This window comes from Apteryx rowi, unplaced genomic scaffold, assembly GCF_003343035.1.
Source record: "Apteryx rowi isolate R43461 unplaced genomic scaffold, aptRow1 scaffold_137, whole genome shotgun sequence".
In the NCBI taxonomy this organism is placed as follows: Eukaryota; Metazoa; Chordata; class Aves; order Apterygiformes; family Apterygidae; genus Apteryx; species Apteryx rowi.
This window is the reverse complement of record NW_020447608.1, coordinates 360,497-386,390: the sequence shown is the minus strand read 5'-3', so window position 1 is coordinate 386,390 and position 25,894 is coordinate 360,497. Positions and strand designations below refer to the sequence as shown.

Genomic DNA, 25,894 nt, shown 5'->3' with positions numbered 1-25,894 from the left:
CAGCACATTTCACAAGGAACACTTCCCACTTCCCAGAGATGCAGCTTGCAGATGAAAGAGAAAAAAAAAAAATCACCACTATTAAAAATTGGGGGAAAAAAMCCCAAATATAATATTGAGAACTTGAAGCAATTTCCAGAGGATCTTGATCTTTTATTTAAAAGTGTTGAATTAACTTGGGGACAAAGTTTGCACAGTTTATCACTGGGAACAAGTAATGCAGAGGGAGCTCTGTTTTGCTCCTTTTACGAATATGCATTACTATCAACTTTGAGACACAGATAAACACAAGAGAAAAATTCCAAGTCCACTGCCCATTTGATCTTTGAAGCCACCGCCTCCAATGTTAAAATGTTGCCAATTAGTCTTAAAGGCATGTTAGAGCTGGCAAAATGAGTAGATAACCATCAAAATGTCAATTAAGACTGACCCGCTTGCTTAAAGGAAGTCCCTTTTGAAACTGGGCAGATCCAAAAGTCGTGAGTTGGACAAAAGGTTACTCTGAAGTGAAAGGTTACTTGAGAAACTCTGGAATTGTTTCAAATTCCAGACAGGGAGCATTACAATAGTCAAGAGATGAAGTCATGACAAACTGGGAAACAAACAAGGTCACTGCAAAAACACAGAATAGACATGATAAACTACCTCAAACCCTTCACTCTGAAGTTTGCATTCAAAGGAAGAAAAGCACAGTAACTTCCTATCGACCTTTAGGTTACAATTTAATTTAAGGAAACAGTCAAGGAAGCATGTGCATTATGGATGTTCCAATACCGTAATTCACTTTGATGTCACTGAACCTTCCCCTCTCTCACTCTGTTCAGTTTGCTTTACATCACATAAAACATCTATTTCATATATTGCTTTTATTTCCAGTTTCTATATTCAGAACAAAGATTCTACAAGAGTCTCATTCAGAGAATACATGTCATGTTTAAGACAAAGGAATACAAGCAAGAATCTTCCTTATTTACAAGTTACCCCAAAAATAGTCCTAAGAATCCAGAATCCAAGCCCTTTTAAACAGTTAAGTCTTAGGACTACATAAAATATTTGTGACATGTACAGTGTGGCTCTTTAAAGTTTTTGAAGAGTAGACCTGTTCATGTGCTATCTCTAGATAAGCTGCCTGGGACAGAAGGAGGAAAGCCTAGAATGAAACTAATGGTTGCTTTGGCTAACTGGCTGGTGTTACCAAACTTGAGAAAATTCCAAGGCTTCAGCAGTGCCCAGGGGATCTGGTCAGCCCAGATGAGTTTCAGTTCACAGCACTCTTAGAAGAGCTTCCAGCAGTGAGGACTCACATACACCATTCTAGGCAACAAAACCAAATGCTAGCACTAGATGTCAATATACAGGGCTTGAGATTTGAAGCAACAGCTCAAATATGGCACTGTTCCATCACTGAAATTTTACATTTATTTTGAAACAGAGAGATACAGTCTGATGCATTTTAAAGCTGAACTCTCCAAGGTCATTGGTCTCTAATATTAGAGAACATACTGCCAGGAGAAGAGCACTCTCTGCAGTCACATCATCTCCTCTTGGATGAGTGCAGAAGAGCTCTTCCACAGGGAGGAACCTACCATCTGCTTCTTCTGTGTCACAGCAGAGGCTACAGGCCACCATGGGGCATTTCTACAGGGTGGCCTTTATGTCATTAGAGAGAGAAGCAGGAACAATCACTACGGTGAGTAAGAGACAGATGTTACATACTTTTTTGGCAAGAGTCCTGTCCAGGTGATAAGCGCACAGATCCACTCCTCTGCCTGTTTTGATTCCAGCGCAATGTGCAGGCAGTCCATAAGCCTGAGCGAAGGAACTAAGACAGCTCCTCAAGCTGAGCATGCACATGGTGGCTAACAGCCAGCATGGTAAGAATGGGGGAATCCTCACCAAGGAGAACCTTCAAGTGAGTGACCATGGTTTGTCTCAAGATTGCACCATCAAATATCATTACACCAGAATTAAACAAGCGTGCAGAAGTGCTGCCTAATTTCAGTTTGTACAGGTAAATCCTTTCTCTCCTCACCTTCTCATGCAAATTTCATGACAAACTTTTTGGTAACACCGTCAAACTTCCACCATCATGATTTTTTTCCTCCGTTTGCCAACACATTTCCATTTTTCAACAGACTTCCTCCTTAACACAATGGAAAAAGTCTGCTTTTTCCTCTGCAGTTCTAAACCTGAAACAACTATCATTTCATGTAGACTGACCTTCGCCATAAAACTGACTATTCAATATCTTTTAGATGCCTCTATTTATTTCAATGGTTCATATTTGGCTGTAACATTTCTTCCAGAAAGGCACTGATGTCTTCAAATCAAAGCCTGAAGATGCACAGAAGCTACCACTTCCCACAATACTTTGTTCCAACAATTAATCAGTCCTCACTGTTAAAAATTCATGCCTTATTTCTAACTTGAATTCATCTGACTTTAGCTTCCAGATCATTTTTATGCTCATCTGCTCTAGAGACCCTTTATTTACCTAGTATTTCCACTCCCATAAAGGACCTCCTACTACACAGTCAAGCTATCTCTGATTCTCTCCTGACAAAAACTAAACAGATGGAACTCTGAAGTGATCTGAATTGTAAGAACTGTCAGTACAAAATTGCACTGTAATACAGCTAAAGGAAACACAATGCATTYTGGGATAAAGAATGCCTTACATTCTAGGAGTCTGTGCATTGAAAAGCAGTGATAGAAACTTTAGATTCTGAATCAACTGTCTGAACGCAACATTTACAGCACTGTTTTAGCAGTGTTAGGGCAGCAAGGGCTAACATGGTGTTTATATTATGTGAAGATCAAACAGCAATAGGGAATTGTTCTTGTTTCTGTAAATACTGTAAGTGTAGACACTAGAAATAAATGCAGATGGATGTGGGATACTGGGGACTTTCATGTAGTAACATAGCTAAAGGTTGAATGACCAGCTTTATAATGTGAAGCTTATGCAAAATGACTTATATGGGTTACTGGATTACACAGGACTTGCTGGAAAAAAGCATAGCAAGAAACAATGGCTGGATGGTAGTGTTAGGCAAAATCTATTCTGAGAGAAGATAAAATTTTCTAATAAAGAGGGTAATCTAATAACAAAACAGATTACCAAGAAAGATGAGCTAATTCTTGTTTGAAGTTTTTAAAAGTCAGATTAGATCTCCTTCTAGGAATATGATTAAATCCAGTTGCAGGATAAATACTATAGCTAAAATGTTCACAAAAGTTCTCTCCAGCCTTGAAGAATTAATTTATAAATCTTTTTAAATCTTTTGCAAATCTTTTTCTTACAATACTCCCTAGGCACCCAATGCTGGTCTATCAGAGACAGAATACTGAGCTAGAAAGACCTTTGGTCTGACCCAGTACAGCCTTTCTTATGTTGCTCATCCCATTCCTTCAGAGGTTACAGGGAAAACAGGACAGCGCTGTGAAACCCTGATCATCCTCATAATACTGGCAGTTCTGCTTTAAGACAACAAATATTCTGGGTCACGCTTGCAGGGGTCAATATTTTTTCTGACTATTATCTTACATATATGTGGGTTTTTTATTTGGGGTTTTTCTTTGATATAACAGCTGTACTAGTCTCTACTTTCTGCTTTGACCCATGCTTTGAGTTGGTACAAGGATTCTATTTTTCTAATATGCCAGATTACACAMCTTTCTGAACTGGCTGGAGCCACACTAACAGCAAGGCTTGCAGTTGGGAAGGAATTTTATTTGTGATCAAGTTGAGAAGGAGGTTGAGGCTTCCCTCTGTCTCTGCAACATGAGTCTGTGTGTCACCTGACTGAGGACCAGCCATGCATGGGTGTCCAAGCACTGGTGACTGTTTAGTCTGCCTGAACTTGCCTATGCCACAGTGTAGTATCTTAAAGAATGAGATGCTTTAGTGTAATTAAGTCACCATGTTCTCTCTCTGTGCTGAGTTCTATCCTTGTGTTGGGTAAAAGTTAATGGCCTATACAATACAGGAGGCAAAACAAGATTATCTAGTGCACCCTTATGCTTCATCCCCTAAGAAGCATCACTGTAAAGTATTTTTCCATACTTTATGGTATAAGAATAGGATGTCTCCAACAACAAGCAGATAAACTGGTCTAGAATGCAAAGGACAAAGATACAGTAATGCAGTAGCACAGTAAAAATAGAAGGAATCTGTCCTCTACCTTTGATAGTCTCCTATAATATATTTTGTCTATTACAATGTATTTTCTAAATAAATTACTGGTAGCAGCCTTCATTATTGCATCACTGAAATGTTCTCTGGATAGGGAAGCTGTTCCTCAAGACAAAGTTCTCCACTGTATGCGATTCCTTTTCAGTTTTCATGCACATACTTTTTTTTTTTATAGCATCTTCATTCTTCAATGGGAAGGGGGTCAAAATATAAAGGCATAGTCACACTTTTTTTGCTGCTGTGCTGCCAATTTCCCTTTTCACCTCAAAGCAGCTGTCTGCAATGTCCAGAAAGGAACAGCATAAGCTTCTACAGCTTGAAGGACAGCACTAACCATCTCAATGTCACTATTCAGGAACGCTGGCAAGATACACCTCTGCATACCACAATCATGAAGCTAATCTATCATTCATTAGCATTAGTCCCAGCTTCTCATGAGTTTCTCTCCAACTACTGTTTTCCTGCTTTCTTCGCTCTTTATTGCGCCTTATCTTAAAATCATAAATCCTTCAGGCCAGAAACTATGTTCTTTTTATTTGCACCTCTCCAGTGCGTATCAAACTGGACCCGAAGCTTCACTAGAGCCCATAGGAGCTAATGGAAATGTGCAAAGAACAAGTACTAAACATGCTCCTCCCATCCGCAGTTTTCCCTTCCACTGGATATCCACCTTTTCCCTGTACATAAATGAAGCCCTGTTCACAAAAGGATGCCATTATGAGACTGGTCTCTATCATCTTTGAGAAATCATGGCAATTGCAGGAGGTCTCCAATAACTTGGGGAAGAAAAAAAAAATCATCTTCTCAAAAAGCAAGAAGGAGGATCTGGGGAATGACAGACTAGTCAGCCTTACCTCAGTACCTCTTGATTATGGAGCAAGTTCTCCTGGAAGCCATTTCCAGAAATCTGAAGGACAAGAAGGTGACTGGGAACAGCCAGCACAGAGTTATCAACAGGAAATCATGCCTGTGAATCTGCCTGCCTTTTACAATGAGATGACAGGCTCTGTGGATGAATGGAGGGCAGTGGATGGCATTTACCTTGATTTCAGCACAGTTTTTGACAGTCTCTCACAGCACCCTTGTAGTCAAATTGGGAAGCTATGGACTGAATGCAGGAACTACAAGGTCCATCAGGTTCAAAGCATAGTGATCAAGGGTTTGAAATCTAGTTGATGGCCAGTTTTGGGAGGCRTGCCTCAGAGGTCAATACTGAATCAATACTGTTTAATGTCTTCATTAATGACCTGGACAAGGGAAAGAATATACTYTCAACAAGATCACAAATGATGGCATATTGGGGGGAGCAGCTGATATGCTGGAGGGTAGCAGAACCATTTGGAGGGGCCTTGACAGGTTGGAAGAATGAGCAGACAGAAACCTCATGAAGTTCAACAAAGGTAGATGAAGATTCTTCCACCTGGAACAGACTAACCCTGTAGGCTGAAGACCAAGTCAATAAGAAATATACCTGCAAAAAAACTTTGGGGATCCTGGTGGGCAAGAAGCGGAATAAGAGTGAGCTGAGTACCTTTGCAGCAATAACTACATACTGGACTATTTTAGTAGAAGCATAGCTAGCAAGTCAAGAGAAGTTATCAATTCCTTCTATTCAATAATCTTGAGATCACATCTGGAGTACTGTATCCAGTTATAGCCCCTCTCTCCCCCCCCCAACACAAGAAGAACAGTTGCAAGCTGCAATGAGTTTGCTTCCTCCAAACTGTAGTTATCTCTGCTCTCAGTGGTTACACTGAGTTTCCTCTTTCTCCAGGTTACCACTTGACTTAAAGATCAACTGAAAGCATTATGTCTATTATAAAGGCTATTTTTCACCAAAAAGTTGCTGGCAGGAATTCCAGCATGCTTGCAGTTACTTTTCTATGAAGATGATTCATACAGGTATGTACACGCATAAAAAGTGAACTACATTATTCCCAGCTGGAGGTCACACTGCTGATAAAAAAAAAATTCCACTGGTACAATTGATTCCATCCTAGTGGTTCTCATAAAGGAACTTAACTCCAATTCTCGGACTCAGGCCTTCTCCTGCAGCCTTTGAAGTAGTATTTATCATGCAAAAAGATGCCTTATTCATTTATTTTTACTGGTATTCACTTCCAGATTTCCTTCATCTCTTCCTCCTTATTGCATTATATAAGTACCACTCATCTCAATGAGAGCAGGACAAGAAATGGAAGCATTAAATCGGCTGCATAGCTAAGGGCGAGAAAGGAAAGAGAACCTTCCTTAGAGGAAAAGAAACAATACAACGCACCCAGTTCACAAGAACGCTACAGATATTTAAATCTGAATCAACTTACTGAAGTCTGAAGAAGAATTTACATAAATGCCCCTGGAATAACAAGATAGGACATGACATGTGACTCATTTAGCTTCTCAGGCACTCAGGAGAATCGAATTTGGTCCAGAGCCTGACTGACCTGTAAATGGATTCTAAACTAGAAATAGGAAAGATAGGGCAGCTAAAAAAATTTGAGTCTCTTGGCACTTCCAGGAAGTTTCCATGGCAGGAAGTATGACTTATAAAGACAAGGCCTGCTACAGTTACTCCACAGGTATGTTCAATCTTTAAAGGCAAGGAAGACCTCCTAGGAGCTTACGACCTAAGTAAGGGCTTAATCAGATGAACAGTGCTACTGACCTCAATAGGAAAATCTGATAAATTATCTTTCCCTGCCCTTAGAGAAAAATTATGTGAAGTCTGGTGACCCCCTTCCCAAGGATGAGATGAAGGCTGCTGATACCCTAATAACCGAAACACCTTTCTTATGAAAGTCTAAGAACTGCTTAGCAATAGGAATGAGCCTGTTGAATAGATTCAAACCAAGCCAAGTTATGGAAGACATTGCCTGTCAGTGAAAGAGCCTGCAAGTTCATTACAAGGGTTCCAAACCTAAAATTTATCAGCAGGTTATCAGGAGAACCCCTGTTGTCCCTTCAGTGTGCTCACAAGTACTAGACAGTCAAGCTACTACTCTTCAGGTTTACCTTCTCTTTATATGTTCTAGATTACAGGCCCTCCAGTGCTGAGACTTCCTGTACTACATCTTAAGCACCATTGAGTCAAGTGCTATAGAAAATAAAACTCAATGACTATTAAAAACAGGAATACTCCTCTCTCCATAAAACCCTCACAGCTTGTCCTGTAATCCAAACTGACCTCTGTACTCCTTTAGCAAGGTAAAAAGGATTTCCCTGTTCTAAAATGTATCCCCTCCCCCCCCCCAAAAAAAAAAAAAAAGGTTTTGAGAGGGATTTACATGGGCAGATCTGACAGTTTGCTTGGGCTGCGAAATGTAAATCCAATTTGGATCTCTCCCCAAGAATAAGTAGGTATTAGGGGATAAGACACGGACAGCAATATATAACTGTATTTGTCAATCATGATTTAGACCGAGTCATTCATTTTTTGTTTTGTGTATGTTATGGTCATTTAACATTTTAACACAATTAAAAATAAAACACTGCCTTATATGCTCACAATCAAATCTGTCTCTCAGCTACTTGATTTATAAGTAAGTGAGAGCAGAGCATTGCAAAACCACTAAAAACATGCAAAATCTGTTATCTACTTAAGAGTGCTAACTGCACCTCCACATTCAAAGTGAATTTCACATGCTTAAATGATCCTGTCTGAAAGCTCCACCCAGAGAGGAAAGCAAAAGAGCTCTGTGTATACAATGCCTCCTGTTTTTAAAAGATTTAAGAACCAGTGAGGCCACCGGCCCCTTGACACATGCTATGCAGGTACATAGTCTAAAAAATGTAGCCCAATATAAGCTTCAGACAGTCATTCAAGAAAAATAAGGAGAGTGTGATCAGGTATACAGGAAAAGGGGGAGAAATCACTTTCCATATATTCTGCAACACAAAAGGTAACAGGGGGCCAAGGGGAAGGATTATGGAGAGAAGAGACTCTTCTCTGTATGCTGCAGGGTGAAGCATAGTCATCAGTAGTGGAGACACCTCCAGGAGATACAACTGGACAACACTTTTTGAAGGGAGGGAGAAAATAAGACAGAAGTGGTCTGATCAGTACCCAGAATGTTCTGAACTCAGGTGATATTTTAACTTTTTTTGTTTGGTGGTACGTYAACTTCAACAGCAAGTGTCCTGGGATACACTGACAGTCACTTCTGAAGTTATACACCGAGGAATAGAAGCTTTGCATCTCCTCTCTCATACTCCAAAGATRTTCAAGGGATCAAGTTCCTCTCCATGACACCAGCTTGCACATTTATGTCCAAGTAGTTCTCCCAACTCCTTATCCAGTAGGAGATTCAGGAAAGAACATGCAACACACAAGCAAGACTAAAGACACTCAGAACAAGGGAGAAGGAAAAGCCATAATGGGCCATGCTGCCAGTGAGCCAATGGCAACTCCCGAATGGACAAGCATCACATTTGCTTCTCTAAAAGCAACATGAGTCGAATCCACTAGCACGCAGCCTGATGACACTCAGTTAATACAGAATTTAGGTTCCGTGTTTCAACCCATTTGCATTCCCTCCTCATCCCCCAGCCAAGAATTCCTGCGGCCTGAGAAAGGAGCTGGGGGAAGACATTTGCCTTCCTATAGCTGCAGTGGGACTTTCACCTGAAAAACACTGCAGACAGCAAACAAGCAACATGTCCATGGGGTGACCTAAGATGAAGATCTGAAAAACCAGAAGATTCTGTACGTGACCCAGCACATATGAGCTGGCATCAGGGAAAGAGATGAATGCATAATAAATATTCACAGCAATAGCAAGAACATTTTAAAAAGCCACTGCAGTCCCAACACCACTGATTACCTTTCTTTAAACACAGATTCACAAACATGATTTAGGTATGTGGGCACGCAGATCAGTCTGGATGATGGCACGCATCACATACCAATACTGAAGATATCGCTACTGCCAAACAAGATGTTTGGTGGAGACATACAGAGTCCAACACTTCCAAAATCCAATAAGYTTTTATGAGTTGTAATGTTTCCTTTTAGCTGTAGCCAGGGCTCTTCTCTGGTGGCATTTTGAAAAAGTTAGTGGAGGAAGCAACAATGGCTTTTTCAGCTGCTGGTGTTTTCCCTGTCCACTCAGGGCTCTGGGATCTTGGGRATAGTGTTGCTGGTAGGTCTGAGTCTGCAGCATCCATGTGGACAGATAAAGTTGCTGGAATACAAAATTGGAAGACAGGGGGAAGAGAGGAAGGGAGTAGGAAAGAGCAAAAGAAAAGAATTAGAATTAGTGACCTCATGGCAACCTCCTTATAAGATTGCAGTAATGTAATTGTCAGCTACAGTCCTCATGTCTCATTTCTTATATGAAAGTGTTATTTAYTGAGTTCCTGCACTTTTCCCACCACTATCACCCCCGCACAAATTTCTTTGAAATATAGATTCTTGATAGCTTTAGCATCCTTGCCCTGACGATTCCCACATTCAGAACTCCAAATTCCCAGTCCACAAACTAGTTTCCTTAGTCAAAGTTCCTGTTGAAAATCAAGAACTTTAGCTGTCCCATAGTTAAAAATGAATAAATTTGTAATAATTTAATAGACAATAACTTGACCTCCCCACCCAAGGCTCAAATAATCTTCTATCCAAGAATTCCAAAGCTTCTGGGAGCTTGCCAAATTTCAGGTCGCAGAACTCAGTTAAAGAGGAAAATATAGCTTTCCTCTTCATCTAGTACAGACAGTACCATGAACGTCAACATATATCCAATATGATAAATCAGCATATTATAACATGAAGCTACCTACCAAACTAGGTTGGAATCCATTCTCAGTGGAGAATGGAATCCACTGCTCCAAAATAGGACAGGCTATAATTAGCAAGAACAATTTGCAGATCAATAGCTCAACCCAACAGCCACCCAAATTTCCAGAAGGATTGTCAGTAACCTAGAGATAAGATAGTTTACATCCCATTCTCACTATCCTGAATCAGTAAGTCATTAGCAGAGTAGGGCAGGATAAAAATGGGTTGAAAAAAACAGAGTCAGTAATTGCTGCAGGAGTCTTGGAGCAACCAGAATTTTTTTGAACACATAATTGCTTCGGTACCAAACACACCTCGTTTTCATTGTATTCTCACAACAGATAATAGTCGTTTGTGTCTTTTCATTACGAGTTGCCTCTACTGCTCTGCAACGAATGAGGGATAAAGAGGACAAAACAAGCCTTAACTAGAGGTCTTATTGCTAGGAAGTTTAAATACAATGCTGGTATCAATGTTTTAGGTTACTGGCTCAGTTGACCTGAAACCCTAGCAATTCTGCTCCTGCACATCCAAAACAGTGGAGTCATTGCCATACAGCCACAACAACACGGCTGATAACGGCATATTTCATCTCTAGGCCACCAGTTCCCTCCATCTGAAGGCCATGTGAAACATGAAAAAAAAAGTCAGTCAAAGTCCCTGTTATAGGTTTGTCCATTAATTAATAACCACCACCAATACTACAATAAGGACCCTCACTAACAGCATCTAGACTCAGCCTCTCCATCTTTGCTCATTAAAAAAAAAAAAAAAGACTAAACAGGCTTCTTGCTACTAGGTACTATCACGACAGACTGACTGCATTAGGAAGAAACAGGAGGGAGAAAATTCACCAAGCTGCTACTACTCATCAGACTATTCTCTGATAAGAGGCCAGCAGTTTCCAGAAGCTGCCAAAATGGCACCTTTTAGAAATTATTATTTTCCATGAGCCAGGTATGAATGCAGGCCAAGATAAACAAAATCTATTTATGCAGATTTTTACTCCAGACTCATCACTGTAGTACCTGAATAGGATGCTAGTTACCATGTGCTGTGCTACATACATAGGTGACTGGACCATGTAAACATTAAAAATATTAATGACAATCAGATCACTTTCAATCCAGAAAACAACTACATAGGTGTAAATAAAGTTTTACCTAGTATTTGTCAGACAAGCTCCACTATGCCACTTGGGACATTATTCCAAATATACTGCACTGAAATGAAGACTATTAAACACAATGACACCACCTATGCCTTAAGAAGCACCTAAGTTATAGATCACTAAAAGCTAGAGGGACCTGTATCACCACATACTTTCCTCTTCCCTAGGCACTGGCTGTTAGTCACCAAGTTGAATGAAGTTGGTTTAACCAAGTACAGCCAGTCTTACTTGCTCAAGTTCTCCTCATTCTATTGCCAATTTGCACCAGTCAGATTTTTGTTTCTTACCTGGTGAAAACTTCATGCTTTAGGGCTTGCACACTGCAAAACCATCTAGCTTTGAAAATAAGAGCCAGTGCTTTCCATCTCTCTCAACATTTGCGTAGCTGTGCTCAACTCATTTCTTAAAATGACAGTCACTTCCTAAAGCACAAATGTCCCCTTCTGAATTTTCTACCCATTCTTTGTTGCTCTCAACAGCCAGACATTTTACCCAAAATGCTACTCTCCAACAACAATCATCTCAGTTTTGGCATTTAGGCCAATTAGCCTCAAAGGTTAGCACTAATTGCAGAAGCGTAATGCTATAACAATACAATAGAGACCCAGGCACTTCTGCTAGAGTAGCACATGCATCTTGACGATCATACAAGGGTCTCTGACAAAAAATGCTCTATCAGAACCCATAACTACTGACATGAAAGGATGTGGGAAGACATGGGACAAACTAGTTTGCTTGGGTCCCAAATAAACATAACTCCAGCTCCTTTCTCTCATTCCTGCAACTAAAAGGGAGCTAGCATTCACATCTCACAGTTGGGTTGGTTTTTTTGTTTTTTTTTTTTAAAGCATCTTCTGATTTCAGCCAAATTCAGCTCAAAACTTTCTGTGGATGGGGAGAGTAAAGCAAGGGGGGGGGGCACGACAGGGGAAGATTTGTAGCTGCATGTTTAAGAAAGAAGCTAAATTCATCACAATGACAGGGGAGAGTGTTGGCAGAGATTTGAGCTATTTATTCTTTTAGGAAAATCCTATAAAGAATGACACGAGGAAGCTTCTATCTGCAGTCTTGTTCATCACACTGGTGAGGAGTCCGATAACAGATGTATGCAGTAGCGTGATTTAGTGCCGGGAGCTGGCCCCTGATGTGTATTAATACAGCGGCAAAGCGGAACGAAACCCTCTTCATCACTCATCTCTATAAAAGAGGTGGAATCCGAGATGGCCCGATGTTCGGCAGAGCAAGCCCATTTGTTCTGCTGACTGATGGAGCCAGCTCAGGCTGTGTCCTTCACCTCCTTGGGGCACTCAGGTTGCAAAAAAGGAGATCACTGAAGCAGGACCTGGTCAACAAGTGAGACGAGAGCAGTTGGACTCAGCTAAGGAGCTATTTAATAAAGGAGAAGAAATCTAGCACTATATACGCACATGTATGCCGTCACAGGCATGGGGAATTCTGATTCACCCCAGTGTTTCAATTTTTGCAGAAGAAAAAAGATTCTATAAACAGAAGCTGCCTCTGTAGTGAGAAAACGAGGCTGCCATGGTTCCCGGGAACAGGGGAACCTCAGTATAGTGACTCATAGATTTTCTCCCTTGCATGCATCTACATCTGTCTCACCAATGTCTAACAAGCAGAAAAGGCTTCTGTTAATTCTACAGTGCTGCAGCATAGTCCTGTGTATTTCTTTAGCAGTTTGTAATTCTACAGTCAGATCACCTTTGATGAAAATAGTATCAGATTTCACAAGTTTCCAAGTAGCATGCCCAGGCTGCACTTGGATTAAGAGATTGCTGTAGGAAGTCAGCTAGGACACAGCTTCCTTTATCCAATCACAGAATTTTCTTTTTGCAAGTCAGTATTGTAGCAAACACCACCCATAGGTGTTACACTGCTGGGAACATTTCAAAGCGGGACCTTAGGCAAAGATAGCATTTCTCACCATTAAAGACATTGCAGAACTTTTGCCATAAGTTGATGCACAAGCATTCCGTCCAGAATCCAGTCACTACACTCTGATTTTAATTACAAATATGTATTACATTTGTAACACATATTCTATTTCCCCCTCCCCTTCCTCCCCAAAACACTTTCAGGCCTCTGCGCTACTTTCCAACTCTTGAGTTCCACTCCAGAGGCAGATTCACCTCTTCAAAAAGTGCTCACTTTACAATTTGCCTAGTCAGTTAAGTACAATTTAGATAATATTTTGACACTTAGAGGCATAGAAATAGAAAGTGATTAGCAATGCACTACAAAAATTACATTCTGAACAAGAAATAAAAGGACACATAATAGGAGACAATGAGACACTAGCATTCACACCAAGAAAACCCAGTACCCTGGAACTGAGGATCTGTGGCTACCGATACACAACTTTACTAACCCTTTCACTGCAGAAGTTTGAATACCCTAGCATGGGATACTCAAAAGTTAGGAAAGAGTATCCTAAATCAGTCAGTCAATAACAAAATAACACTTCTGCTGAAGAACAGATTATTAACTTAATGGGGTTTTTTGTTGTTAAAAAAAAAAAAAAAACACAAGAAACCCCACAGAACCATTCGAATAATCCATAACTCTGATCTGTGGGAGATCTGTACTATCTCTGGAGGGACAGCACAACTTTCTTCCTTATTTCATTATTCTCCTGTCTCCCCACTAGCTCAATGAAGAGATCCAAATTTCACTCCTCCTTTTCATCACCAGGTCTTTTGGCCTTCCGCACTCTTTTCACATCACTGCTTTTCTCATCAACTCACCTACCTTCTCATTACTGGATTACAACAATAGTTTGTTAATGAGCTAGCTGGAAGAACATGGGTCATTTGACCATAAGTAGAATGTTTCCAGAAGTGGGTTTGGGTGGGAGGCCAGAAAAACCCTCCTAAACCCTCCTAAAACCCTCTTTGTGCTGCAGATTTATACTTTTCCAGATTTGGACGACTAATCAATCACTTTCCAGATATAACCCATAGTAAAAGAAACCAGCATTTTAACCATTACACTCCTAAAGCAAGAAAGAGAAAAAAAACAACTAATTTCACCCTGAACAGTAAAATGACTCCAGGGGAGTAAGTCTCCTCACTCAGTGATCATACAAGAATTGCCAGACTTCTGCATCTATGAAAGTGTCTAGAGATCTCCCTGAAAAGGGCACCATACCACCAGCTGACCTCAGCCCTGAATGGAAGGAACACACTGAGTACACTGATCACCTCCTTATTACCAGGTACTGCATAATTTAATAACAGTGAAATAACACTTTGTGAAGAAATAGATTACCCACCGCAGAGTGAAGCACTGTACGTTATACAAACTTACCACGACTGCATTACCAAAGATTTGTTTTGTAGGCAATTTTTGATGTTGTGCAAAAAACACATGACATTCATAGCCATAATTCACTTGCCTTTCTCATATGCATTTCACTAGTTTCCAATCAAGGCACTGCTGTTAATACAGTGCTAACTTCCAACTGTCCCCCAACCTCCTTAAGACTTAAAAATTCCCATGGAAAACATCAATATCAAGATTTTAAAGAGAAATTTTGGGCTCCTAAACCTCCTAAACATTAAATCTCTTTAAAAAGAGTATTACGTTGGAAGACAAGTTCTCCAGCTTGTTAATCCTATTTCTTGAATACTTGAATGTTGAGCTAAAAAAAAAAAAAAAAAATCAAAAAACAAAACACCACACCACTGGGACACCACTTTAATGCACATAGCATAAATCCAGGCTACCTGAAGTTGGGCTGGAAATGGAGGCTGCAGTGGGCTTTCGTTTCCTCTTGATATCCCTTGAGCATGGTGGTCCCAGATGTACATTTGCTTGCCTGTAGAGAAAATTAAAACAACAATCTAAAATCCGTTCCAATACCACCTTCCTTGAGAAAACTCTGGCCAATAACCCTCCAACTCCCTTCTCTGCCTCAGTCCCTTCTCCCATAGGGAAGATGAATCAAAAGCTTCTCAGGTAAGCTTTGTTCAAACTCTTCATTAACATACCACTATGCTCCCACTTCTTTTTAGAGCTTCCAAACACAAACTAATCAGAACACTTATTTCTGAGCTTTTAAAGGATCTGGTTTTGTATTTACTTTTAAAGTAACTCTTTGCATAAGTAAGGTTGTGATCAAGCAGGATTATGATAGATGCCCTACCATTATTTCTATACAGGCCTTATAAACATCTGCAAAATTGCCTGTTAAAGAAATCAAGCAACCTTTACTTTCTTATTAGGAAATTATTTTAGAACATATTTAGAAGTGTAGAGTCATCTTAGGATGTACGTACATTTCAAATATCCATGCATGTTATTTTCACCACAACAATAAGTTCATAAATTTAGTTCAGAATGCAAAACTGTCTCATGTGGCTTCAAAACGATAATTTCCTTATAAAAGTGCAGTGAAAACAGTCAACTCTGGGTTTTGATAATACAGCCTTGCTGCACTAGTAAACTGGCTGAAAGACATAACTTGTCCCAGTCAGCTCAACTGTTAAGCCTGAAGCCTAATGATGACCATTTCTGTTTAACCATTTGCCAGTTAAGAAGAAACATTTCATGATGGGGACTGGATTGAGTAGAATATTCCTCCAAATTACAGAGGTAGAAAGAAGTGAAGTTTAATTCGGAGAAGACAGTGTTGGCAGAGTCCAGAGAACCCTCTCAAACACAATCCATAATGAATAGGAATGCATAATTTAGCAGTGATGTTGGGTTTAAATCCCTGCTTTGTCCAAAATAGCAGAAAAAGTCTTTGGCAAGTTGCTTTGTCTCTCTCTGCATCAGATCTGATGTGCAAAATGCAGAACTACAGTGCAAATAAAATCTCTTAAAGACTGTGAGGTGTTTACATGGTGTAAAGATTGGAACCATATAAATATTGAAGATTAAGTGATTTAATGTTTCTGTGTCTTTAAAGCTGGTTATTTCTATAGTTGTTCTTTTCTGAAAGTTTAACACACACATTTATCAAGTGCTCAAATCTTTTACAGATAAAAACAAAAGTTCTTGGCTTCATATTTCCCTGCCAATGTGTTTGTTTAAAAAAAATTAATAATACATACAATTTAAGAAGCTGAATTTATGCAAAAGCAAAGTTTGCTGTTGTAGCTATAAAGGACAGTGTTAGGGAGCACAGAAAATTCCCCAGCACTGTAAGTTGTTTGAATACCACCAGGTCTACGTACTTACTTGCATCAAATGCACAGCAACAAAATAAGAAAGAAAAGGCAAAACAGAGTATCTACTATTCTGTATTGTCAAATAAAATTCAAAACTTCTACAAGAAGTCTGCAAGATCTGTTATCTTAACCTGACATTAAAGAATAGCAGAAAATTAAAATTTTTGAAACTAAGTTTTACTGAGGGCTAATTTTCAAATCCTTCATTTTGGGGAGCACATTAATATAACTGGAGACAGAAGTCTCCTGAAAACATGAACTAAAGGTTTTCAGAAATACCAGCACAACTAGAGACTGCACATACAAATCTGGTACTCGTGCACTTAAATGACTAACCTGTAAGTGACCTCTGTGTATGTTAAAAACTGCCTTTATACATGATTATGATAGTGGCTATATATTCTTTTAATGCAGTTCTACCATGTATTCTGAAACATCTAGGCACACATGACCCAAGGAAAAGACAGGCTCAATCAAGTGTAACTTCAGTTTTGTATTTTGCATCAGTGATACAAGATTAGATCACTAACTAGATGACTACCTAATTATATATAATAATCCAACTCATTTTATTATGCAATAATAAAAAGGTTCACTTCTTAATTTTATGTACTTACACCAACATTAGCCAGTTGATCCTTAGTGGAGGATCACTAAAGACTAGGAAGTAAGTATGCACTATTATTTCCAAGAGACTTTATGCAATTTGTCCCCATTCACAAAAGTAACAGCTAGATTAAGGGCACCTGGTTCTGAGCTCCATGCTCAAACCACATCTACCCTTGCCACACAATTACACAGGGAAAAGAAGAAAAATCAAAACAGAGTAAGAGAATCTCAGAATCTCTTCTTGTAGTGAAAATAAAACCAAAGCATACTCCAGCTGGAGACTTGTAGCAAGGATGCTGCGTCTAGCTGCCCTGCCTCTAACACACAAGGCTCAGAGGTCATAAATTGTCCCTGTAACAYGTATTTCATTCAGGTTTATCCCTTATTGATCACCCACACTTCAGCTAGTAAATCAGGAACCTATTAATTACTCACTAGCTCTGACTGACCTGGYGGTAAAAGTGTCAGTTTCAAGTGGTTGGTGCCCTTTACAGGCACCATAAATCTGCATACAGGGAATCTCCAGGTGGTGTGTACCTTGGGAGAGGGAGGATCAGAAGAATGCATGCAGGATGACAGACCTCATTAGGGTATGGAGAGCAGGGGGATTTGAGGTACAATTTATGAAACGCGCATTGTTGGTAGCTATCAAACTTTTCAATCTAAATTTCTAATTGCTAACTAGTACGTAGGTGCTATATTGTAAGTRAATACATTGGTGAAATCCAGTTTAATAGCAAACTCCTAGAAATACCATCATCAAGAAAGCCAGGTAATGGGTATTTACAACATACCACTATAGCAACCAACAGGCTGAACTATAAATTGCAAAAATCTCATTGATAGATTGCAACAAATTAGTTTTTCTGCCAAAACTGGATTTTAACAATTCTTTTGAACAGTTTAGAAATAACTCAGAAGTAGGATAGAACGAGGCTGAGAGGAAGGGGGAGATAAAATACACATCCGTCCATTGTCACAAGCTTTTCTGTGAAGAAATCAAAGGCAGAGTGCTTTATGGGATGAAAGAGTTGGGCCTAAGCTGAGAAACTGGGACTGTTCTTACTCTGTCCTTACTGGCTTTCAATCTCTCTTTTCTACTAGGCTTCTATGCTTTCTTCATTGTTGCACAAACAAGAGACGGAAAATAATTGTCTGGTTACTTTTGGACTAGGGCTGGTGGATCATTAAAAAAAAAAAAAAGACAAAGTTGCAGCGCTCAATCACACTCGGATCTGCCAGGAGACCAGAGACCAATGTGAAAATCTACTGTAATGTCCAGAGGGGACTGAAACTCTACTCTGAGAAGAGTAAAAGCAGAACATACCTGGGCAGACAGAGCAGGATCTGAGGTGCAGCTACCCTGATAGCTGCAATATATCCAACTCACACAGAGGAAGCACTGCAGCCTCTCATTGCCAGAAGTTAGTGAATGAAAAATTACATACATATAGAAAAAATGGTTTTATATGAAAAAACCTACAGTTACTTTCTGACAGTGATGATTTTTTTATCACAAGTTGAGAAATTATCCAGGAAATATGGATTTATCTTTCATTATTAACATATTACTTAAGGCACTCGATTTGGCATACAGTTCACACTGGAGAAAGCAGGCTTTGCTGGGCATAAAGCTGGGATTCATTGCTGTCCTCTAATGAGCCAGAAGGATTTTGAGTAACACTTCCTTTCCCACCCTGCCCCTCCATTTTCACATATTTATTCTATGGCTTTTTTTTTTTATTATTATTAAACAGACTGCAATTGCATACACTGGACTCCTATCTCGCTCCTACAGTTCAAGGAGACTCGTGTTGGGCTATAGGGGCAGAGGAGCTTGCCACTGTTTCACATCTACCACAGAGTTAAAACAGAAAATTGTAGGTTTTATGATTGGCAAACAGTATAATCTGTGGGAGACAGAATACAGAGCGCAGACAGACACCAGTTCACAAAGAACTTGACTGAACACAACCAGGCCCCTGAAACCTACACAGCCTATAAAACAAGGTCTAGATTGTAAAATGATATCCAGGTTCCCAAAACTCAGGTGAAAAAACATCATATTTTCATGGCAGAGGCCTCTGAGAAGACCCTACAAAGATAATTGTGACACTTAAGTCTGTGGCTCCCTTAGAAGCAGAAGAGCATACATCACACATCTAGAGGTGTGCATCCCTCACTGTAACCTCACATCATCCAGTTTCTCTGCTGACAATCTTTATTCTGACCCTATCCTTGCAAGCAGAGCACTTGGACTGTGTAGTGAAAGTGAGAGGCGGCCATAAATCTACCAACAYACAAATAAGAGGTGCTGCTATTCTCATGTTAAAGCAAATGTTTAGAGACAGCCTTCTAACAAGGATTCTGTTACTAAAGCTGCACACAACCCAGCTGTTGTTGTTGTGATGCTGTATTCCCAGCAAACATAGGCCAAATAACAGGTTCGTTTTCTAAGCCCTGAGGTGTTACCTGAGGCTGTTTATGGTAGCTTCAAAGGTCAAAATTAATAGTGAGAGTAGAGTTCCTCCTCCTCTTTGAAACTATACAGCAGCTGGACACCGAAGTCTGATCTGCACATCACATGTGTAAATCACTACAAGTTGCTCATCCAATCTGCAGGCAAAGCTCCCATGCATGCACATGGTTCTTGCTATCACATCACATAGCAGATACTTTCTCTGAATAGGAGTGTCTCTTCTTCTGCCCTGCAAGGCCTCATTGGAGAGCTTCTAGAGAACATTTTCAGTCACTAACAGGTCAGTTCATTTCTTAAATCATCTGAACCTCACAGGCTCTCATTCAGGAGCAGTCTGTTCCCCAAGTAAGCATTGTAATGATGTAGCAATTCCATTCCTAAAGGTCTGTGTGTGACAAACAAGTGAACATGCTTTTCTTCTAGTTTCCCAAGTAAAGCTTCTAAACAGAGAAGACGCATTCCCATACATTTTGATCCATATTTTTGTACTGAATCACATACCTGTGCTAAAAACAGTCCTAGTATCTGCCAAGCCTGATGAAGACATGAACTTGATGATGGCAACATATTTCATAGAGGAAGAAAAGGAAAGTAAGTAAACACAGTTCTGAAGCCAAGAGGAATTTATTTTTCACTCCAGAGAACTAGGATTCACCAAAATGGGAGCATTAGGCCTCAGGCAACTGCATATGACACTAACTTGATAGCTGCTGCTCATTGCATGCCTGTCAGAAGAATTCAGATCCTCAACTGGAATATTAGCAAAGTTTTAGCAAAAGAAGAGTTGAAAGTGCTCCAGCTAAAAAGAAAGAGTTTAAGAAGGACTGGGGAGACATATGGCTAAAGCAGTTGAAAGCAAAGACAGTTTTACATACAGAGCTTCCAGGAAGATGAAGACATGTGGACAGGTTGAGTAGAATGAACTGGATAATGTCCTGGTCAAGTGGGACCGCATGAAATTCTGAACACCCATTCACTCCTTCAGCTACCTCAGGAAAGGCTTGACATTTGCAGGCAGTCCCTAAACTTTCACACACTTGGGTAAGAAGCACAAATGTCAGGGTCTCTGCACAGATTGAGAAGAGAAAGAAAAAGATTTACTTAGACACATACATATTTCTAGAGCTAGAACTAGAATTAGAGACATCCAAGTCTTTTCATTCTAACAGCACCACCAAATCCAGGGTTTGGAGCAACTGGCAGTTACTAGGAGCTGATCACCTGCCCCTTTAAATGTTCCCATGTTCCTGGCAAGATGTGAGAGACCTTCCTTCTAAATTCTGTTAAATGCTAGATTTAGAGTTAACATTAATTGAGAGTACATGCCAAATGATTTTCTTTGAGGATTCAGCTGCATAGCTCAAAGGTCCCTCTAACCTAATTCTTAAAAACTCCATCTTCAAAATCTACTTGCCATCCCACTGGGCACTTACGTCCACTTTTCATATGACCTCCAGTAAGAACATTCAATTGAGTTTTTCATCCCTTACTCTATTTCCAAATCTAGACAAACAGTAAATGATATTAGGGACAATTTATCTTCTACCTTCCTATTTCATTCTACCTTCTATTCAAACCCAAATCAAAGGGAACATTGGCTCTAGGCGCTTCTGAAATTCTCACTCTGCCTCAAGAGAATCACTTTCCACCAACCAACTCTACATAACATCTTCACATTCATAGAGCCATGGAATTACAGAAATCTAAATCAAATACTCTGGCTTGAGCCTTTACAAAATCCTCTCAAATACAGGGAGTTTGAGAAGAAAATATAATTCTGTTCAGACCATTCCCTTCTACCAGAGAGGCAACTGGGCAGAGGGGAAAGAGGAGAAGGATCACTTGGTCTGTCCATGCAAGTCTTTATTTGCTTGCTTTTAACAGCCTGCATTGTCAAGCAGAAACCTTAACAGACAAGACATGATTAGCAAATGCTTTGTGCTCTTAAAGGAGAGTAATTATAGGCATGTGAAAAAAGGGAAGAGATCCCTGAGGTACTCTTCCTTGTATGCCTCCCGAGAGGCAGCAGAGCCATTAAAAATTCCATGATGAAGAGAAAAAACAGCCTGGGAACAGCCAGGAGGCAATACAGCAAATTAATACACCAGCTGTCCCTTGGGAGGACTGCAAGAAAGCAGGAAACTCTCCTCGCTTCACAAAATAAAATTATACCACTAATGATAACAGTCACCACACACACTAAACTGCTTCTAATGATGGGTGTGAAATTCCCAGTGCTGTGCATACACTTTGAATGAAATCTCTTCTCATCACAGACATAAAGCAAAAAAGGTAATCTTGGTAGTGTACAATCTATACAGCCTTTCAAATAAGRCTTCCCAAGGAACCCTCCACACAGAACCTTCTCCTTGACACTGAAAAGCCTTTCCTGAACACCCTGGCTCCGTGCTCAGGATTCTGGCCAACAGTTCTGTTTAGATGGAGCACTGAGTTACCAGCCATTCACTGCACTACTGGATGAACTGGACCAAAATCCACCAGCGAGGCAAAGAAAACATTTCCATGGCAGAGAACAGATTCCACCTGACAACTCCATTGGACACATCTGCGATAGCATTCATTAAAGAGGACAAGAAACTAAGCAGAGGGAGGTAGCTTTGCACAGCACAGCAGGCATCAGGTTGAAACTGGATGTCCACAACATCAAGACGGGTTCTTCTCTAACGCATTTCACATCATTCATAGGGCATTAGCTATTCTTTTCCTACCTCATTCTGAGCAGTTTGAGTGGAGTTTCTCCAGGACGAGATGCAAGCAGTTAGGAGCTTAGTAAAGCACAAAATATTGGAATTGACTCCATCCACAGAAAAAGAGGAAGATGTTAAGTGGGGCAATGGATAAAGAGAGCTCATAGAGACTATCTGAACCTTCTGCAAGGAATGAGAAGATAGACTGCTAATGGACTTAGATCTTGAAGCATTAAAGAACAAGTATTGTCAGGAGAATGTTTCTGTGCAGGAACAAATTTCCTTCTTTGCCCTTGGCAGCATCTTTACATAAGGCAAGCACCTTGCACTAAAGAGTTCAATCCTGGCCACCCACATAGGGCCATTAACATTTGCATTCTCACCATATTTTTCCCCCCATAAAGATTCTTGAGCACACTTCACACTGTAATAGGAACTACTTTACCTATAACTACAGGCCTCTAAAACACAGCCATCTCTGGGATGGGACAAACAACTTGTCTGACAACATTCAGTAACAACTCATCAGGGATTATGTTTGTCAGGACAGTTGGTCCTTAGAAGAAGGAAGCAAGCATATCCACCAGCTACTAGACTACATATGCAGCAAGAACAAGCAGCCATTATGATCACCCCAGTTTCAGAAATCCCTTGTTCAACTAAGCCACAACCAGTAGCTTTGGAAAAGACCTTCACAGATCATCATAAAGGTAAAGACTTTGACCTGTAAGAATCTGTAAGCAGGAGCCGGCCAGGTCTGCTTTCTGGAGGATGAACAGGAAATAGTTGGTGCCACCTGGAGCTTCTGTAGAACACTCAGCACAACACTCAAGGCACAAGAAAGGATATGTTCACTGCAAATGAAGAGACCAATCTTCTTGCTTTCCAGGCAGAGGAAATACCCAAACTGGGGCAAAAGCACAGAAAGGAACCAACATGCTGATGCACAATCTTCTGAGTTCTTCTTATTCTCACACAGCTGATTTTCTAAGAACTGATTTTTTTTTCCCTTTCCAGCTTCAGCATGCTGGCTACAGCAGCATGAGGTCATGGTGCGACATCACAGAATTCCCACAGAAGCCAGTGGGAAGAGAGGCTTTGCTGGGCAGGTGCCAAGCTTTCGTTCAGACACATACAACCTCAGTACATTTTTCATGCTCTATTTGCTAATTAACAAGTGAAAGAAAACCATGAAGTTGAAAGTCCAGACAGTTCTTTTAGATTAAGTCCTTCTACAAGAACATAAACAGAGTTATATCCCAAACAAGGCTTTGTCTCCTTCTACTTTAAAGCTCAAGGGCACCTTGCCTTTGGATAGTCACCTGCAGTGCAAGAGCTGGAGTCACCTCCAAGGCCAACACTTGCATTTAATTTAGAATTAGTCAGCACCAGGCGCCCAAATAGCAKATTAACCCCAACTATGCAGACTCAAATATATCTCAACAGCTGGCCAGTCCAGACCTAAATTCCAGCTGTAGCAATATACAGAGGTATCAAGCCATTAGAGGTCATATCAGATCTCTATTTTAGGCGCCCAGGACCCCCAAAAGCCTCAGTATCTCACCCACTCTAGCTTGCTAGCACTCTCCTTCTCTTGTGGTTCTGATTCTAATACCAGGCAACAACACCATGCCTGTTTATAATCACACAGCAGACTAGCAGTGATTCACTGCACAACGCATAACAGATCACTTTTATTTCTGAAACACAGTATGTTCTACCTGTCTGTCATACACTCTAAGTACTTAGTGTACAGAGACTGCCACATTACCTGCAGTTGCATGTTTTACACTAAGGTTGAACACAGGCCTCCTGTGTTCACCAGGGAAAAGTGCATTAACTTCCAGGCCTGTGAGTACGGTACTAACTGCATAGTACTACTGAAGATACCCATGGGAGGGAAGTGAGACAACCCCCTCAGAGCAAAGCAAGGGAGTTACCTGGCAGTGCAGCGTGCTGGTGAGCATCTTCGGTGGGAAGCATCAGCAAGCACATCCAGAGAGTACAGAGGAGATAATGGATTGAACTGGAAAGTCAAGAGAGTTTATTTAAGCAAAGCGTTAAAAGAAAGTCTCCATAGACAGCTGCTCAGGTCTATTCCTTATAGGTGTTCACACAGTATATGGAGACCTTTCCAAAACATCAAGGGGTGAGGCTGACTTCAGATGAAAGGCTACCATAGGACATAACAGCAATACTCAACCATCTTCTTGCAACAGACAGTCCTACAAGCATACTCCTCTTTCATCTCAYGTTATCACAAATGCTGGTTGACCAAGAGCATACTCAAAGAGCTCTACTACTGCATGCTATGAGCAAGTCTGCTTCCCTTTAAGGAAGCTTCTTGTCCATCTTCACATGGTAGAGAGAAAAGTCACTGGTATGAATGGTGCAAGCACAGAACTTTCCAACAGTCCCAAYACTGCCTACAGTCGTATGTATCACAAAGAGATCTCCAAGAGACTCAGGCCCACCAGGCTCAGTCCACAGTGAGCTCCCAATTCATTCCACAGAGAATCAACTGTATACCTCTCCTCCCACTCCCYGCTCTCTTCACAAGTTCTTTCTCCGCAAACTGCTTAAAAGGAATTTCTGAAACTGTGTTTGGTCAGGATAATCTCAGATCATTTGTAATACATATACTGGACAAGCTTTGAGGCCATCAAGCCTAAACAAGACAGCTCATTGTGGAAGATGCAACTCTTAAGATTTTTTAAGGAACAGGACAGAAATGGATTGATCTACTCAACCAATGTAAGCAGCAACCCTTACTCAATTTGCAGATACAAAGTTCAAACTCATAGTTGCTCTTGGATGCTTGCAATGTATCCCCATTCACCATCACCTCTTTATTTATAATTCACACGATTAGCAGGAAATTCATTTCCATCTACTTTGCAAGGTGCTACACCAATCTCCAGACCTCTTGTTCTTGTATTACTAGGCTCACTGATGCATTTTAAAAAGGATAAATGAATAATCCACAGCTGTAGCAGGACTCCTCATAAATACTATCTGAAATTCTAGAAGTCGGTACAAGGCCTTTGCCTTCAAACTTTCTGACAGAGAAATGAGGCACTTTGTGCCATAATGTTTCTGTTACCAAGGAGCTCCTCCTTAAACTGGACTGTTGGCTTATTGTCAGTGAAGTAGCACTACAGCTGTATAGTAGGGAAGAATCACCAGTAACCCTTTGTAGCTGATCCAAGTTCATTTGAAAAAAACAAAAGCATTTATTTTTGTCATTTCAAAGCTTATTGTAATTATTATTCATCTCTTTAGCAGTACACAAGCACTACATGAAATGTTGCTATTAACAGGAAATCCACAGTTGCACAAAGGCTTGAAAATTAGTTCTTGCAATATATGTACTTAGAGCTACCTGAAGGAAACAGCTTTTAACCCTAGAATTCACAAACCAAAAACCAACTTGCAATTGAACAGAAGGGAGTGTGCATGGCTGAAAACAGTTACAACATGACAGCTCAACTGGAAGATGCTTTTGCTTGCTGATATAAAGAATGTAAGCTCTATCTCAAGGCAAAAAGCTTCCCACCACTGAATCTATGTAAGACCTACTGGACACCACTTAGTAAGGTAAAAGGCCATATGCAAGAGCCTCAGTGAGTTAAAAGAGTAGCTATTTCACTTGCTTATCACCTTTTACATTTTCCTGGTACAGTTGCTATTTAATTACAATCAGCTCACCAATTTTTCCCTTCTTTCTTAATCAGATTATCAGGCAAAAGTCTGAGCCACACAAGGCAAAACAA

At 40.3% G+C, this 25,894-nt stretch overlaps 1 protein-coding gene and 1 long non-coding RNA gene across 12 annotated transcripts in view; both read right to left on the bottom strand.

The window, feature by feature from the left end:
• GPATCH2L (G-patch domain containing 2 like) overlaps window positions 1-25,894 on the bottom strand; it is a 67,226-nt gene that overhangs the window by 27,369 nt on the left and 13,963 nt on the right. For 2 of the 11 annotated variants that reach the window (XR_003252089.1, XR_003252090.1), the window contains 3 exons: window positions 14,880-14,971; window positions 14,737-14,794; window positions 9,016-9,375 (listed from right to left, as the gene is read on the bottom strand). Coding sequence is in view for 7 of the 11 variants with exons in the window: in XM_026057127.1 (XP_025912912.1) it covers window positions 9,203-9,375; window positions 14,880-14,971; window positions 24,062-24,147 (351 nt within the window). In the remaining 4 variants the exon portion in view is untranslated. Of the gene's footprint in view, window positions 1-705; window positions 9,376-11,968; window positions 12,479-14,736; window positions 14,795-14,879; window positions 14,972-24,061; window positions 24,148-25,894 lie in introns of those variants that run through there. The other 9 variants (XR_003252087.1, XR_003252088.1, XM_026057128.1 and 6 more) reach the window with 8 other exon arrangements.
• On the bottom strand, window positions 20,064-22,999 carry LOC112961704. The gene is made up of 3 exons (XR_003252091.1): window positions 22,846-22,999; window positions 20,289-20,479; window positions 20,064-20,163 (listed from the first exon to the last, which is right to left on the bottom strand). It is a non-coding gene; the product is annotated as an uncharacterized LOC112961704 (long non-coding RNA).